The sequence below is a fragment of the Anabrus simplex genome, chromosome X (assembly GCF_040414725.1).
Source record: "Anabrus simplex isolate iqAnaSimp1 chromosome X, ASM4041472v1, whole genome shotgun sequence".
NCBI lineage: Eukaryota > Metazoa > Arthropoda > Insecta > Orthoptera > Tettigoniidae > Anabrus > Anabrus simplex.
The window spans coordinates 203,718,510-203,734,421 of record NC_090279.1 but is presented as its reverse complement, the minus strand read 5'-3'; the positions used below and the strand labels follow the sequence as shown (position 1 = coordinate 203,734,421).

The following is a 15,912-nucleotide window of genomic DNA, read 5'->3' as shown; positions in this document are numbered from 1 at the left end:
ACACAACTGATTTCAGAGGATAGTTCATACTTTCTCATGTTTAATTAAATTTCAGAAAGGCTGTTCCCATGTAAATTTGTAGTAAGGAGGTTATCATTTCTCTACGTGTGCTTGCTATATGGTTTCATTATACATATACGGTTAGGTTAGGTGATACTGTTTGAAGAAGAAAATTGGGACGTTTGCCACAGAGGCCTCTGGAGTGATGCAATTTTTTCAGAACGAAATTGAGCATACCCTTTCGCGTATTTCAAAAAATAACAAACTCTTAAGCCGTAGTGTGGATATCATCTGTAAAAACGTTTTAAACCATCTGATTGTCGTTTAATTCCTTCTTCTGTAATTGTATACCACCACCCCTCCTACACTGCCGGCCACAACATTCTGAATGTGTCATTTTTTTTTCAACCGAAACGGGACTGCAGGAGCTGTTTTTACAGACCACCCTGCTAACTTAACCAAGACACTTGAAAGTTACATAATGGTAAATACATATTTGAGTCATTGGGTGCTCCAAATTAAAATTTAAATATTGTAAAATTGTATTTAAATGATACATCTTCATTATTGTCAGTGTAATTCCATCGACTACATCGGAGTTTAAATGTTTTGGATATCATGTAGTGAACGAGCAGGGTGTCTGGACTGTATGAAATTGCGTGCGAGCACTCGATATCACACGTCTTCACAAAGCCGCACGGCATTCTTCAGCAACCAAGTAGTAAGCCCTGGTTGTACATGATTATGAATGAGCAGTAGAACACTAGAAGCTATGTCTTGTTTGTAATAAAAGTAGTTTTGCAGTTAATGTTTACCTCTCTGATGTTGCTAATGCCCTGAGGGGAATAAATTTTATAATGTTCATTTTTTACGTATTATTCCCCGCCTGGCTACTCTCTCCTGTATTCCGGCTGATGAAAATTTGTGGGAAGAATGCTGCGACTCGAACCAGCCATTGTGTCAGACCGGATAGACTTTGACGCCTTTAACGATCATGGTTCCCAGGCAGGCTTTTGGATTTAGCACATAATGCACACCCACAGTGCCTTGATGTTTTCTCATTGCGAATGAGTAGCCACAAAAGAATCTAAGATTATGAAAACTTTAGAAAAGTGACCGCACGCTTACGGCAATACTAGTCCACTTTACGCTCGGTTGACAGTGCTGCTGCTGTGCAGCGGGACTCTCTTCAGTTGGCTAACGGGTAGAAGCGGAAGAGCTCGCACTACTACTAACTGCAGTAATTTTTTGAGAGTTTCAAGAAAGGTATATAACTTATCGAGATGTTGCATCCTGCCAAGTAAAAGGATGGCTGACCCTGTCAAGCAGCCTGAGTATTGTGAGAAATAATCTGTATGGATGAATTACGAGATAAAATTGGTGATCTTATTTATACTCACAAGTCTGATTGTGCATTATTGTAAGATAGTGAGTTTATAGTGTGAAAGTGATGAGACTCCTGTCTCTACAGCTGTCGACAATGAACTTATTTAGGTTTAGAACTTTTTTTTAAATTATGCAACTTGTTAATACCATGGAAATGAACATTAAAATCCTAGCTCTGGAATGTGATAATGCATGTTACAACTTGGCACTTGATTAAATGACATGTATGATAAGATTCTGCCTTTGTCATGTAAAAATTTGATTTGGATTAATCTCCAAAAATACTAGTATAGATTTATTGAAGTTAGTTATTTTTTAAATCAGTGTATTTTATGATTCGCAATTAATTGGAATACGTATATTCGCTTAAATGGGGATTGATCACGTTTTGCCCCTTCAAACAGTTGCCACCCCGTTCTGTTAAATATCCTTCGTGTCTCAAGATGTTTCTATGAAGTCACTTTCCTAAAGAAATGTTATAGGTATCTACTTGGGAAGAAATTACGTAGGCCTATAGAAACTACTTTAAAAAAATCAGTTTCACTTCATTTATCTGAATATTTTTATACTTACTTTGGATTGTAGAAATATTGGATATATTTTTAATCCCAATAAAGACTTCCCTAAATTATAAGTAAAAATGTAAAATGGTGCACTATTAGGCACAATCTTCTTATTGTAGGAACAGTCTTTACTTCAGTGTTATGTCAATTGTTGTCAGGTTAGTTCAGAAATGTTTCTAGTTCCATTGTTGAGTCAACTGGAAACATGGTAGAGAACATTGTAATATGGATGCTGCAGATATTTTGAGTTCTAGCATTGCAGGTTTTTTGTTTTTTGTTTTTTTACTATGAAGATGATTCCATTTCTCACTAACCTTTTCTTACATAGGATGGGTTGGTATGTGTGGTGAGTTGGTGCTTACTGCTTAGGCTTGTGGTTGAGGTTATGTGTGGTTTCCAAGCTCTTGGATTTTCCTCAGAATCTACAGAAAGATTGTAGACTTCATTTCTTCTGAGTATTATACCTTGTGCATGCTCTTGGTACTGAATGGAAAATTATATTGATTACATTTTGCAATATTTTATGTATATACATTTAAGGTATTTTCCAACTACTTGTCATTACATGTTCTTTGTTGGTTGGGTTTCTCTGGCATTGTTTGGACTGTTATTTCTGTCACTAAAGGACATTTTTCAATTATATCAGATAAATGAGTATACATTCAATCTACAAAACTCTCAGAAAATATGTGATACATAAACAATGGTGGTTTGAAGAAATATGCATAAAATTGTCTTGGTTATTGTACAAAGATGTGTGCAAAGATAACTTCACATTCCACTGTGAAAAAAGCCTTGTTAATTGTGCTGTGGACCAAAGGGCCATAATGCAGACTGAAAAGAGTTATGTATTTCTATGCAGTTTTCAAAGTGGTCACTAATTAAATTTTCTGTTTTATAAAATTATTTGTGTGTGATGGGTATGAGTGCCTAGTGTGCCTAAACCTTTCTGAAAACTGAAAAACTAATGGTAAATTTATGGTGAAATGCTGAATGTCAGAATATCTATGAAGGGTGATTTTGATCTATTTAACCCTTTTAGGTAGAGGCATAATTAAAACAAATGTGCCTCAAAAAGACCAGGCCTACATAAAAACATGGCTATGTTTTAAAAAGACAGTTTTAGGACATGTGGTGAGAAAGACGAAGGTGTCTGTGACATATTGCGTAGGTCTTTTTAAATCTTTAACATAAGATGTAATTATTTTTTTTGTCTGAAATGTTGATGAAACCTTACTTTTTACTTTGTAAATGAGACAGGATACTTTCAATAAGGAAACTTTTTAAAAATAAATATTATTTTATATGTAGGGCCTAGAATTAATTTTTTTTAAAGATTTTGTAAAAAAGTTACTTTCTTAACTAAAACACGTTTATATTTGGTAGTCAGTTGAGTAACAGACAGAAAAATGTTAGTTTGATACTTGACTCCCAAGATAAATTCTGCACTTCCGTCAGATGAACTTGCACGTCATCTCTCGGGTGTGAAAGGAGTATGATAATTACGGAGTTAAATCAATCTTACTTTCATCCTAATGTATGCAAAATAAAACTTGTGGTGTTTTGTATGAGTCAGCATCCAACCTGATGCCTTATGCAGGCAGATTCCTGATTTCTTTGATGTGCCAAATTCTGTCCTGCGAAGTTTTTAGCAGCAATGGCAAACTTGTTACTTTGCCTCTCATCTTTAGTTCACCTTAATATTCTCTGCAGCAAGCAGGCAAATAATGATCGTGGCAAGTGAACAAATGCAGTTACATAGGACATTCCAATGTGAAGAAGATGCCAGAAATAAAATTTTAAAAGTCCAGTTTTCATATTGCTTATTATTTTGAATAAGCTTCATGTAGTTATGAAATGATATTGTTTTAAACACAAAATACTGTATAATGGAACATTTGCAGATAAAAAGTGATTAGCTTCAAACATTAATTTACATGAAATCAAAAATAAATAAACTCCTGTAAAGTTCTTTATATTTCATGGATTTTACAGTGACTGTATAACCAGTTTCTACTGCGTCTAACATCATTTATTGTAGTACGACTTAGGCAAACCTTTTTACAAAAATAGACCCAATATTGTCCCTACAGCACCTATCATTAAGCCTGTTTTCAATAATCTTAGTTTGTATTTTTCTCTGCAATATGGAATGGTGGAGTGGCAGATTGCATACTTCTCTTTATTTACTTCTGCAGGTTTTTCATTCGTTTCTCTTCTGATGATAGAGTTGATAATGAAACTATCATTTGAGCCTTTTCTGTACATCAGTAATTTACTAATGACTAGATTACCCATTCTCGGCTAAGCTGTGAACCACATATTACACCTGAAAATGTCGACAATGCACGAGTAATGCTATTAGTGATCTTATCCTTCAGTGACTGTGTTTCTCATCAAATTTCTGTATAATGAGGAACAAATTGATAGGTTTAAAAAAAGATTGAGGGAGAAGTTGAATCATAGATGTTCCAAAATTTTTGGTGTGTTCTTTTTCATTGAGCTGTCCCATTATACATGTTATTTGATCATTGAAAGTCCAGTTGCCAGAACCCAACTATTCAGTACGCAATATTGTTTATTAATAGTGTAATAAGTCATTTGATTAAAACTGTTATTGCTTTTCAGATGTGAACAGGCTCACGTCCCACGGTGGCAGCAAGGAATGTAGCGGAGAAGCAAAGGTGAGTGTCTTCTGCAATTAACTTATTGAATCTTCTCACTCCTATCATCTTACGGAAGGGAATTATGGAATAGTTACTTTTATGAACTCGAGCACACACTTTAGAGTTAGCCTAGTGCCACAGTAACAATTCAGAATATGTACACTTGCATTTGCTTTAGTCTTTTTCTTTTTTTTTTTTTTTTTTTTTTTTTTTTTCCCTCACTTGTAACATGTTCAGGGTAGAACTTGCTTATGTGCACTGCTGAATAACTTACATTATTTCAAAAACTAAATTGTACTGTGTAAATCTTACCTCACATTATAATATAAACCCATTTAGCCATGGTAATTAAGACCGAGGGTACCTTGGATAGCAAAAGCCATGGATAACTAGAAACTTGTAGCAAATCATGGTTTTAGTTAGAAATTATGGAACTGTACTATTGATGTAAAGCAAATATTTAGTTAATTAAAGGTAAACTTTCTGAAGGTCCTGTAGCTATGTGTTGCACAGTCTCGGTATAAGCAAATCGTGTGTGGTGGTCTGTGTGGACCTGTGATGCCTCGCTCTAGCGAAGGCCAGCTGTATGAGAAATGCATTCGTAGTCTGTCACTTTCATTTTCGTCTTCCAAACATGAAACTTCAACAGAGCATTGTTTACTAATTCCTGCTTCTCATCTCCATTCAACAAAGCCACAAGGAGCTTTGGATAAGCAGGTTTATCCTGAATTTTTAGGAGAATGATAGAGTGAAACTTTGATTTTACAATCACTGAATTTGTTTTCCTCAACCCTATGAAATGAAAATAAGTCCATAATGAAATTCCGTGTATTTAATGTAAAAGTTTCCTCGATCTTACATTTCCTTGATTATATGATTTCCTCAAAAATACACTCAGAATTTGAAGTCCCACAGTAAGGAACGATCTTGATCGTACGAGTTATTGGTTGTAATATTTTACGTGCTTCCCTATTTGTGAGCAGAATTACTGGGATTGTTTGCATAACGCGCATTCTTATAGGCAGTTGTGGAGAATGATAGAGATAATTGGTGGCATAGTGAGAGTGAGAAATGTAGTCCATAGCTTTTGTTTGATAAGTCAAAGCAGCAAGGAATAGAGGTTAAACAAAACAGTCTGCATTTTGTGTATATTTTAACGTAGTCAATTGCATTGTTTTAGTCACTTTTCCCTGTTGTAAAGCATTGTGTAACATACTCTCGAAGTAAAAACGGAGTGCTTTTCCTCTAGATGAGAAAATTAGTTTTGGGACAGGTTGATACCCATTTGGGAACCCATAAAATGAAAATATAATTAAGTAGTGAACACATGACTTCCTACGTAGTTACACTGTAAATATAATCAGCTTTATTAACTTATAATATCACGTCATTAATTTCCTCTTGTTTTCTATTATAAGGTTGACGTCAGGAAGGGCGCCCGGTTGTAAAGATTCGTTACGAAGATTCATGTCCCTTCATACACGATCCCGTAGAGAAACGATGTAACAGTTGGACATACAACTTTATTGATTTATGCAGTAATAATACAAAACCATTAGAAAAGAATATGCCAGTCATATGTCTGTCGGTTTAGCAGCAGTTTTCACACAGTGAACCTAATCACTGGTTTCATTTGAATTGTCGGCACTTGTGGCGACAACTTCCCTGCTACCAGCATTGTTGCTGTTTCAGATGAGGTCTTCTTCACTGCCGTCAAAAATATGAGATTCCAGTCTTTTTGAAACTTTTTACAATAGTTTTTGTTTCCACTTACAGGCCAAGCAATGAGAATCTATTCGCTTGTGGTTTTCTATAGATGGTTTTTGCGTTCTCCCAATTGATGTATTTGTAGCAGAAACCACCCCTTTGTAATAAAGCCATGCTGTAGAAAGCATGCCTACCCACCCGCTGATTGCTTGGAGCAGTCTGAGCAAATTTAGGAGTTGTACTTCTCAATGTAATACATAGTGACTGGTATCATTCTTTTGATAACTGGCAGCTGTTTAAAGGCAGACCTTTATTTAGAAGTATATTTCATGCTTGTTCTGTACATTTAACACATCAGGATTTATGTGAGCAACTGTAGTCGAGATAGACCACATTGTTTCAGAGTAATTCTCTTTTATACATAATTTTCTCTGGATCCTGGAAAAATATACCTTAAAAACCTGTTAATTAAACCTTATTTGTACATAAGCCATTTCTATGTGATCCGCTGTTATATGTATTAACTTTCATTAAGTGTAATTCATTTCTAAGTAAATTTAAAATGTCACCAACATATGCATTTCCTCTGATCAAGATACGGGCAGGATAGAAATAAGATGCATCAGTCAACTTTGTTGATGCAAGTTGACGGCAAGACTTTAGCTGCAGAATTCATAGGGATGTAGCGTGGTATTGTAACTAAATCCTCCTATTCAGTACATTGTTTGCTTTATCTATGAAATTTTGTTTCTACATTATCAACTACTGTATAAATGTTTCAACACCTATTTTGGGTCATCTTCAGTGGATTGAATGTTAGAGGTAGATAATCTACAGTTAAGTAATATCTTCATAAAAGTTAGACACTGGTACAATAGGTCTCACTAGAATCATGAATTTTAAAAGCACATAACCTACAGTTCAGTAATGTCATAATAAGAGTTGGAATCTGGTGCATTCGGTCTCTCCAAAATCTTGATTGTATATATATATATATATGTAAAATATAGCTTGAGATGTGATCTCTTGTCTTAAGACTATAAAATCATGTTGCGTGGTAAAATCTCTTAAATCTTCTCTCTTGAGCTGAACTACTTTCTTAAAACCCGGTTATAGTCGTCAAATGCAGTGATAAATGGAGGTTAATATCATGAGCATTGTAATGAAGGTCATGGGAAGTGACCGCATGGTTTTTAACTAAGAGGAATATTGCGAACCAGACACCTGTTCATGGAATACAGCTGATTTGCATGTAACAGTTCAAATAACGCATGATTTTTGCTAAATTTAAACTCGTGTGCTTGTTGTGGGGTGGTACAGCTCTTTTCAGGCACACCCCCAGTGGAGGTGAGCACATGTACCACTTCAATCCCATACCGGTCCTCCTGCCATTCTTAAATTTCTGGCAGTATCGGGAATTGAACCCGGGTCATCGAGGACGACAGCTAATAGTGCTGATAACTGCAGAGGTGGGCATGAATTTTGCTCATGTTACCAAAATAAGGAGAGTTAAAAATGAGACCATTAAAGTCTGCATTGTTGGCGGCTGGACTTCAGCTGCTGATGTCTTAAGAACAAGTGTCTTGTCTTGTAATCTTCCTACTTCTATTTTTAAACTGTATGAAGATTATTTAAATGATGCGTTGAAATGATTGCAGCTTATATTTGCTGTATTGAGAGTAATAAAACTGTTGGTCTATCTGCAGAAATTGTATGCCGCTGTCAGTCGGCCATGGAGAGCCGTGAAACTCATTAAGCAGAATCATACCAGTACATATATCTGGCACGAATCCAGAGGGAACGGTGGACTGAAAATACCCACTGGTCGAGGTGGTCGGTTCATTATAACACATGGTGTTTTTGCGCGTACTAGTTTTGTACCAGGAGTCAAACTTGTCTTTCTTGGTGGAAACGTTCTTTCGAATCAGATTATCATTCAGAAATAAATGTTGAGGGTTTCAAGGACTGATTTGTTCATATGTTTTGTTCAACTGTTATCATCATGGATAATGTCCGCTATCAATCCATTCAAGCAGGCAAGCCACTGACTTAAACTAGATATTATAGAGTGGATGTATAAGAAAGGTATTCCATTTTCTCCTGTTGAAACTGGAGATTAGCTTCTGTATAAGGAAGAGATAGCTGTTCTTTGATATCTTACCTATTGGGCACTTTCAAGGAGACCTTCAGCTAGATGGACCTCAGATTTTTTTAATACTTACAGTACATGAAGGCGCCTCTTCGAATATCAATGTCCCAAAGGCATTGGTCAGACATCCGGGAATTATAAAGAAAATCGGCTTTGACAAAATCATAGTCTCTTGTGTCCGGCTCCATGGCTAAATGGTTAGCATGCTGGCCTTTGGTCACAGGAGTCCCGGGTTCGATTCCCGGCAGGGTCGGGAATTTTAACCATAATTGGTTAATTTCGCTGGCAGGGGTGCTGGGTGTGTGTCGTCTTCATCATCATTTCATCCTCATCACGACACGCAGGTCGCCTACGGGCGTCAATTAAAAAGACCTGCACCTGGCGAGCCGAACTTGTCCTCGGACACTCCCGGCACTAAAAGCCATGTGCCATTTCATTTCATAGTGTCTTGTATCAACTGAATTGTAACTAAATGACAAAGCGTGTGGTGTAAGAAGCGCGTAAGTCTAGTAATCGAGGGTTTGCTTGAATCAAGTCCTGATGCATGCATGTTTTTCTTTGATTTCCGTCTTACTTTCCATTCAGTGTATTTTCTAGATAAGTATGTTGGTAATTATTCAAAATATGGCTACAAAAATTAAATATATTGGGTCATCATCAATATCCCACTCCAGTCGCCCGGGTGTGGTTAACAAGACTCCTCCACTCCTTTCTGTCCTTCCATGTTTCCTGCTCCATTACTTCCGCCACATCCAATCCAGCTTCTCTAATGTCTTTCCAAATCTGATCCATCCACCTTCTCGATCTTCCAACTGGTCTCTTTCCCTTAACTTCTCTTTCCAATTCCCTTCTTGCTACCCGTTCCTTTCCCATTCTTTTTACATGTCCGAACAATCTCGTCTTGCTTTCTGTATCTTCTGTACTAACAGTTCTATATTTAGCTCTTCTCTGATTTTAATATTTTCATTTCTATCTCTTATCTTTTTAACCGATGTTCTTAAAAATTTCATTTCTACTGCTTTGTCTCTTAGTAGTTACCAGCGTTTCTAGTCCGTATGTTACAATTGGTATGACATCCTGTTTATATAATGTTAATTTTTGTTCTCTTGGGTACTTTGTCATCCCATAATAGCTCTCAGACTTGATGGTAAAATGTACCTTTACTTAGTCTGTTATTAATTTCAGTGTTGATTTCGTTACTTCCATTAATAATGCTACCCAGGTATGTAAACTAGTCTACATTCTCTACCGTTCTCCGTGTATGTTCACTTGGCTTCTCTTTTTTTCTTTTCCACAGTGCATGATTATGGTTTCTTTTTACTAATTATCATTCCAAACTCCTTCAGATTTTCATTCCAAATGTCCAGTCTCCTTTGTACTTCCTTTTCTCCCTTTCCCAAATCACCACATCATCTGCAGATACCAAAGCATTCATTTCATCACTATTGATACTCTGTTTTAGACATTTTATGATTTCATCCATCTGTGTAATAGACAATAATGGCGACGGTGCACCTCCTTACTTAAGACCTTTCTTTGTATAAAAAGTTAGTCACCACTCCCCATTTGTACATTGCTTTTACTCTCATGATACAACATTTTTATCTTGTTAATTAATGATTTTGGTAAATTCCTTTTCAGTAGACAGTCCCATACATGGTTTCTTAACTGTATCATAAGCTTTTTCCAAATCCAAAAATATGAATATGATTTCCTTGTTATTTTCCAGATGTTTTTTCATTATCATTCACACTAAATATAAAGTCTGTTGTTGATCTGTTTGGTCTAAAGCCATATTTTTCTTCCTCTGAGTTTGTTATATCCGTCAGTCTTTTGTCTAAATATTTGGGTATTAAGTGAAATATGATTTAATTTTTGCTTTGATAAAAAACTTTTTTGTACCCATCACAAATATTCTTACCTATAATATACAGCGAAACTTTGTTAGTATGTTCCTCATTAACACGTTTTCCCACTTGGCATGTTGTAAAATCGAAGTCCTGATTCTCATTGTATAATTTAAATATGTATATAAACGACTCTTATTGAGTCAAGAATTTTCGCTATTACCGCTTAGTACGATACATTTTTCCTAGCCCAGAAAATGTCCTTTTATCATCCCTAGGGATAGAAATGTGATCTCCAACATAGGTAAATGCCCTCACCACATGTGGCAGGTCTGTAAGGGTTGCATGATAATGGGGAAAGTCCTTGAATTCCTGAATTTCAGGAAGCAAGCTTTTAGGCTGAGGAATGTTAAGTTTTACTTACTGGTCAGCAGTGAGATTGCTGAATAACCCAGTGAGCCTGTCAATGCATATATTTAGTTTTCCTTTCAGAAGTTAGAAATTTGTTGTGTTGGGTGGTACAGTGAAGGGTAGCGAATATTTGTTGTGTGATAGCATACCCTATAATCGTATGAACTTGATTAGCGTGCTGCACATTTATTTTGTGATAGCCTACCTAATGGTTAAGAATATGGGAGAAGTCTTGAAATTCTTTACTAATAAAGACAAAATTAAAAATCCTTCAGAAGGCGACTGGTATCCACATTTCTAAGTGTACAGAGGTGGCGCGAATGTTGTAAATCTCACCTTTGAATTTTGGCTCGATCACTAGAGTTGGTCGAAGTTTGTCGGATGCAAAATGGCGGCCAAAGTCATTCTCTTGCAGTAGTACATGGCAGTGTGTGACATGCAATTCATTGTCTAAGATGAATAACCCACTGGCCCGAAATATAAGGCTTCTACTAAAATTCGTTATAGAAACAATGGGATCTTCAATAATACGTTAGTATTCTTAGGGTCTCCCCTGAATATCTTTGTACATTTGTCGAGTTTTTCACACCTTTCTGTGCACTGGTAGTCATTTTTTAATCCCCAGTGGAATAGTCTTTCATATTTTTCTCGTGCTTTTCACAACTTTTAATACTACTTATCTGTAGAAAGTGTTGTTCTAGTTCTTACTGTACCCGCGGATATGACGTAAAATGCCCTCATGTCGGAGAAAAATATCTAGTGTTTCCCTATCCCTGTTGGACAATTGTTATTCGTGTACAGTAGAACCTCAATGCATCGTTCTCGGAACTCTTTTTCGAGTATCCATTGTTCAATTTACTCGGTCCAAAAACTGTTCCATATAAACTAATGTTAAATTTCCCTGCATCTATCGTTCCTCGAACCATCGTTTATCGCATCGATCGTCAAAAAAAATGTCCTCTGCCTCAATTTCCCCGCATGGATCGATCGTACGTATGAAAATATACGCAAACTTTTTTTGAATTTAAAGGGACAGCTGAATACTCTAGCATATTATAGTGGCAACCTGTTTCGCGAGAATGTTTGCGCGATTATGAGTTGCTGGTCTTGAGCATGGATCTCGTAGGCTGGAGTGGTGTGCGCGGGTTATTCACGCACAACCTCACTGCGAGCCTCCTGGCGCAAACGGTTCTCCTCGACCCATTAACCAGCCTCTAAAAGTATTCTTATTTACGAGAATTAAAACGAAGACACTGTAAAACTAAAAATTTGCCACCATTTTCGATGTTGCTATTGGCTGGCTAGGGCTTCCAGTTTCGTTGAAATGGAGAAAATCGCGCAGTTGAAAATAGTTATGGCATGCGCCGGGTACATTTTAGTCACATGGTTATTAATCACGTCGTACCTTGTGATGTGTGTGGGTTGCTAGAGGCCTTTGTTGCCCCCTGCCCCTAACCAAGCCAGACCAATAATCATTTCACTACTCTGCTCTTGAAACTAAGTCCTAAGTTGGCAGCATCCCTTAGACTGTGCCTCTTATAATGGGCTTCTGATAAGTTCTCCTGCATAAACCCCAGCGTCAGTGGATAGGGTCTGACACATCCCACTCTGATGAGTCTAGTGTCAGACCTAAGACGAAATGAGTCTAGTGTCAGACCTAAGACGAAATGCTGGTTAATAGAGCAAACTCCTGAAAAGCCTTACATCTGATCTACATGCGACTTCATCGAGCTGCGCCATGAGGGATCTCTAACCTATTGTTCACGGAGGTTCTGCGGAATCTTTACCAAAATATAGGTTATCGCCATAATATACAAAGTATGTTACAGCTGTTATTTTTAATATCTACCTATTCAATACTAAGAGATCTCGTAAATTAAGAATTAAATCTTATAAGGGACACGTTTCACCCATATTGAAACATGTCCCTCGTAACACTTATAACATACTTTGTATTTACGTACATTTCAATACGGACTAACACGAGAATTATAACGTGTAATATCCGCGTACATCATTCATTTGCAATAAGGGAACTGACCTTGAAGGTTTTCCAATTACTACGAGATGTAAGGAAAAGTGAAATGAAACAGCGTATAAGTCGCGCTTTTTATTTTCGTCGCGTATATCATGATTGCAATATTTTGATACCATTATATATATATTACGAGCATGTCAGGCTCCATGCCTAAATGGTTAGCACGTGTTGGCCTTCAGTTCGAGGAATCGCAATCGGATCGGGGATTTTTAACTTTCGTTGGTTAATTCCGACAGTTCAGGAGCTGTGTGTGCGTGCCGACTTACGCATTAGGATTCATCTTAGAGCCGCATTTTCATAAGCACATAGATCGCCTATCGTGCAACAACTTTAAAGAGGCCACGCCATTATTATTATTATTAATAATAATAATAATAATAATAATAATAATAATATTACTATTATTATACTTACATGACGAAAAATGCCCAAATACAGTACCCATATTTTATTATTTTGCTTTCCCCGTATTTTATATGTTACCGGCATTTATCGTTTTCCGGCATCAATTATCATTTTCCGCCTCCCCCTTGAAAAACGATGCATCAAGGTACTACTGTATTGAGTAGTAAGTTTTCTCGCTTGAGTTCCTTTTCCTTGTCCACTGCAGAAATGTCTTAACAAGGTTTTACTGTATGTAGAGGGAGGAAGAACGAAAAGGAAAAGGAAACCATTCACGCAGCTGGACTTAATCAGTGATCCTTGAGTACTAGTTAGCTGTGATATCTGATGACCAGAGAACGGATTTATACAGTCTCGAAACCACAACACTGAATAATAGAGATCATTCCAAACTACAGGCAGAGAAATGAAATTCCTATGCACTATGATCCAGAAAACCAGGAAAGACAAGATTAGGAATGAGAAAATTAGAGAAGTAGTAGGAATAGATGATTCTCTCCTCAATAAGATTCAGATATCAAGACTGAAGTGGTTTGGTCACATGAAGAGGATGCCAGTTAATAGAACTGCAAGGAAGGAATTTGACAAAAGTAGAAGGAACACGACCCGTGGGAAGGCCACACAGGAAATTGATAGATTTAGTTAAGAATGATGTACTGCTAAGAGGTCTTGATTGGGACAAGTTGGTGGAGGAGGAATGGTACAAGGACAGGATGAGATGGAGGCAGCTCATATACCAGACCCGGGAAACTGGAGATGGTTTAGGATGATGATCTTTACGAATCGTGACTTGTGGAGTTGAAAAATGGAGTATTCATTTTCCATATTTTGGAGTTTAGCACACATGTTCCCATATTCGTCCTTAAAATCAATATAGTCTATATTTCTGCTAAAAATTAAATTATATTAAATTAGCAGTCTTTCCAATAATGGAGAAATAAAATCTATATTCGAAAAATTAATAATTTAACTGGTGTGCAGGTCATTATCACACCTGTCCACGTGCGGGCTGATAAAATACCTGTCCACGTGCGGGCTGATAAAATACCTGTCCACGTGCGGGCTGATAAAATAAGCTGATTAGTGGTGCAAAGAAAGGGAGAGGTTGAGCCCGGAAGTGGTGGAGATCAGCCGGTCAGTACCGTGACTATCTGAATCACACTTACAGCACTGATAAGGTGCATTACATAACATCGACTGTGTCTGTGCTATAATTTCATAACTAGGGAAATCTCATTCATCGAAGATGTGCTAGTGGTTTCTGGATTAGTTCGTAATTTGGGCATTCCCTTTTGATTGCTTCATAACTCCATCTGGTTCACGACCAGTCATTCACAGTTTGAATTAGCAGTGAGACTGAACATAGTGTTCTTGTACGTTCAGTGTGTCCAGTTGTAATTTGATATTCATTGAAGACATTAATGTTGTTACAATATGCCTAAAGTAGCTCAGTCAATCAGTTTAAAATTGAAAAATTATGTATCAGAATTTAAAGATGGTTTATCAACTGACAGCAAGATATTATTTTGTAATTTGTCATTGTACAATGACATCTACTCAAAGGTTCTTTGTGCAACGGCACGTTTCAACCAGTAAACACCAGGCTAACAAACAACGAGATTCCAAGCAGAGACAGTTGTTTCTGACACAACCAGCAACTTCCAGTGTAACGTCAGAGTTTAACACCGATCTCTGCTGTGCTCTCACCTCTGCTGACATACCTCTCTTCAAACTGAATAATCAGTGCTTCAGGGAATTCCTCGAGAAATATACTAAACGATCCATCCCGGATGAGTCAACGTTCAGAAAAACGTACGGTTCAGCCATATACGAAACTGTTTGGAAGATAAGTCAAGAGATTAAATACGGTCCAATATGGGTTTCCATTGATGAGACAACTGACAAACAAGGCAGGCTAATTGACAACGTAATCATTAGTTTAAGCGAAGATTGTTGTAAACGGATTCTCTTACCTGTGATGTTCTAGAAAAGTGCGATAACAAAATTATAGCAAAACTGTTCTATGAGGCTGTGGGTATCCTCTGGCTACAGGGCGTTAAGTATATTAATGTGTTACTTTTTATTAGCGATGTCGCACCTTATATGATAAAAGCCAGAGAAGCATTATGTGTTGTATATCCTAAGATAACTCATTTAACGTGTAGCATATACCTTTCATCGTGTGGCAGGAGTGGTAAGAGGCAGTTACCCCAAAGTAGATTTATTGATTTCCTCAGTGAAAAAAATTTTTCTCAATGCCCACAGAAGAGTTCATCTTTTTAAAGAAAGGTACCCAGAGATTTCATTGCTGCCTAAGCCGATTCTAACTAGGTGGGGTACGTGGCTGCAAGCGGTTGAATATTATGTTGAACATATAGATTGTATTAAGAACGTTCTGCATGCCGTGGACTCTGAAGATGCAGCCTCAATTGAAGCCGCGAAAACAGTTGTCTGCGATACAAGTGTGAGAAATGACTTATGTTACATTCAGCATAATTTCATGCATCACAAAAACACTGAAAAGGCTCCGAAACTTGCATCTCTCACTTTCTGAAAGTTGTGAAATTGTGATTAAAACTGGGGAACAACTAAATCGTGGTACAGGTAAAGTTGCAGATGTAGCAAACCTGAAGATGGCCACTGTACTTTCAAAGATCCCTGGATATGAAGAAATGACAAAGGCTGCTGCAATGCTGTGTGGAGATTTAAGTGTAAAATTATCATTGTATTTAACCCCAGCAGA

At 37.0% G+C, this 15,912-nt stretch overlaps 1 protein-coding gene across 10 annotated transcripts in view; it reads left to right on the top strand.

Moving 5' to 3' along the window:
* The window catches only part of tyf (twenty-four), a 486,874-nt gene that overhangs the window by 371,038 nt on the left and 99,924 nt on the right, over nt 1–15,912 (top strand). For all 10 annotated transcript variants that reach the window (XM_067158829.2, XM_067158820.2, XM_067158825.2 and 7 more), the window contains one exon: nt 4,578–4,633. In XM_067158829.2, the coding sequence (XP_067014930.2) occupies nt 4,578–4,633 (56 nt within the window). The remainder of the gene's footprint in view (nt 1–4,577; nt 4,634–15,912) is intronic.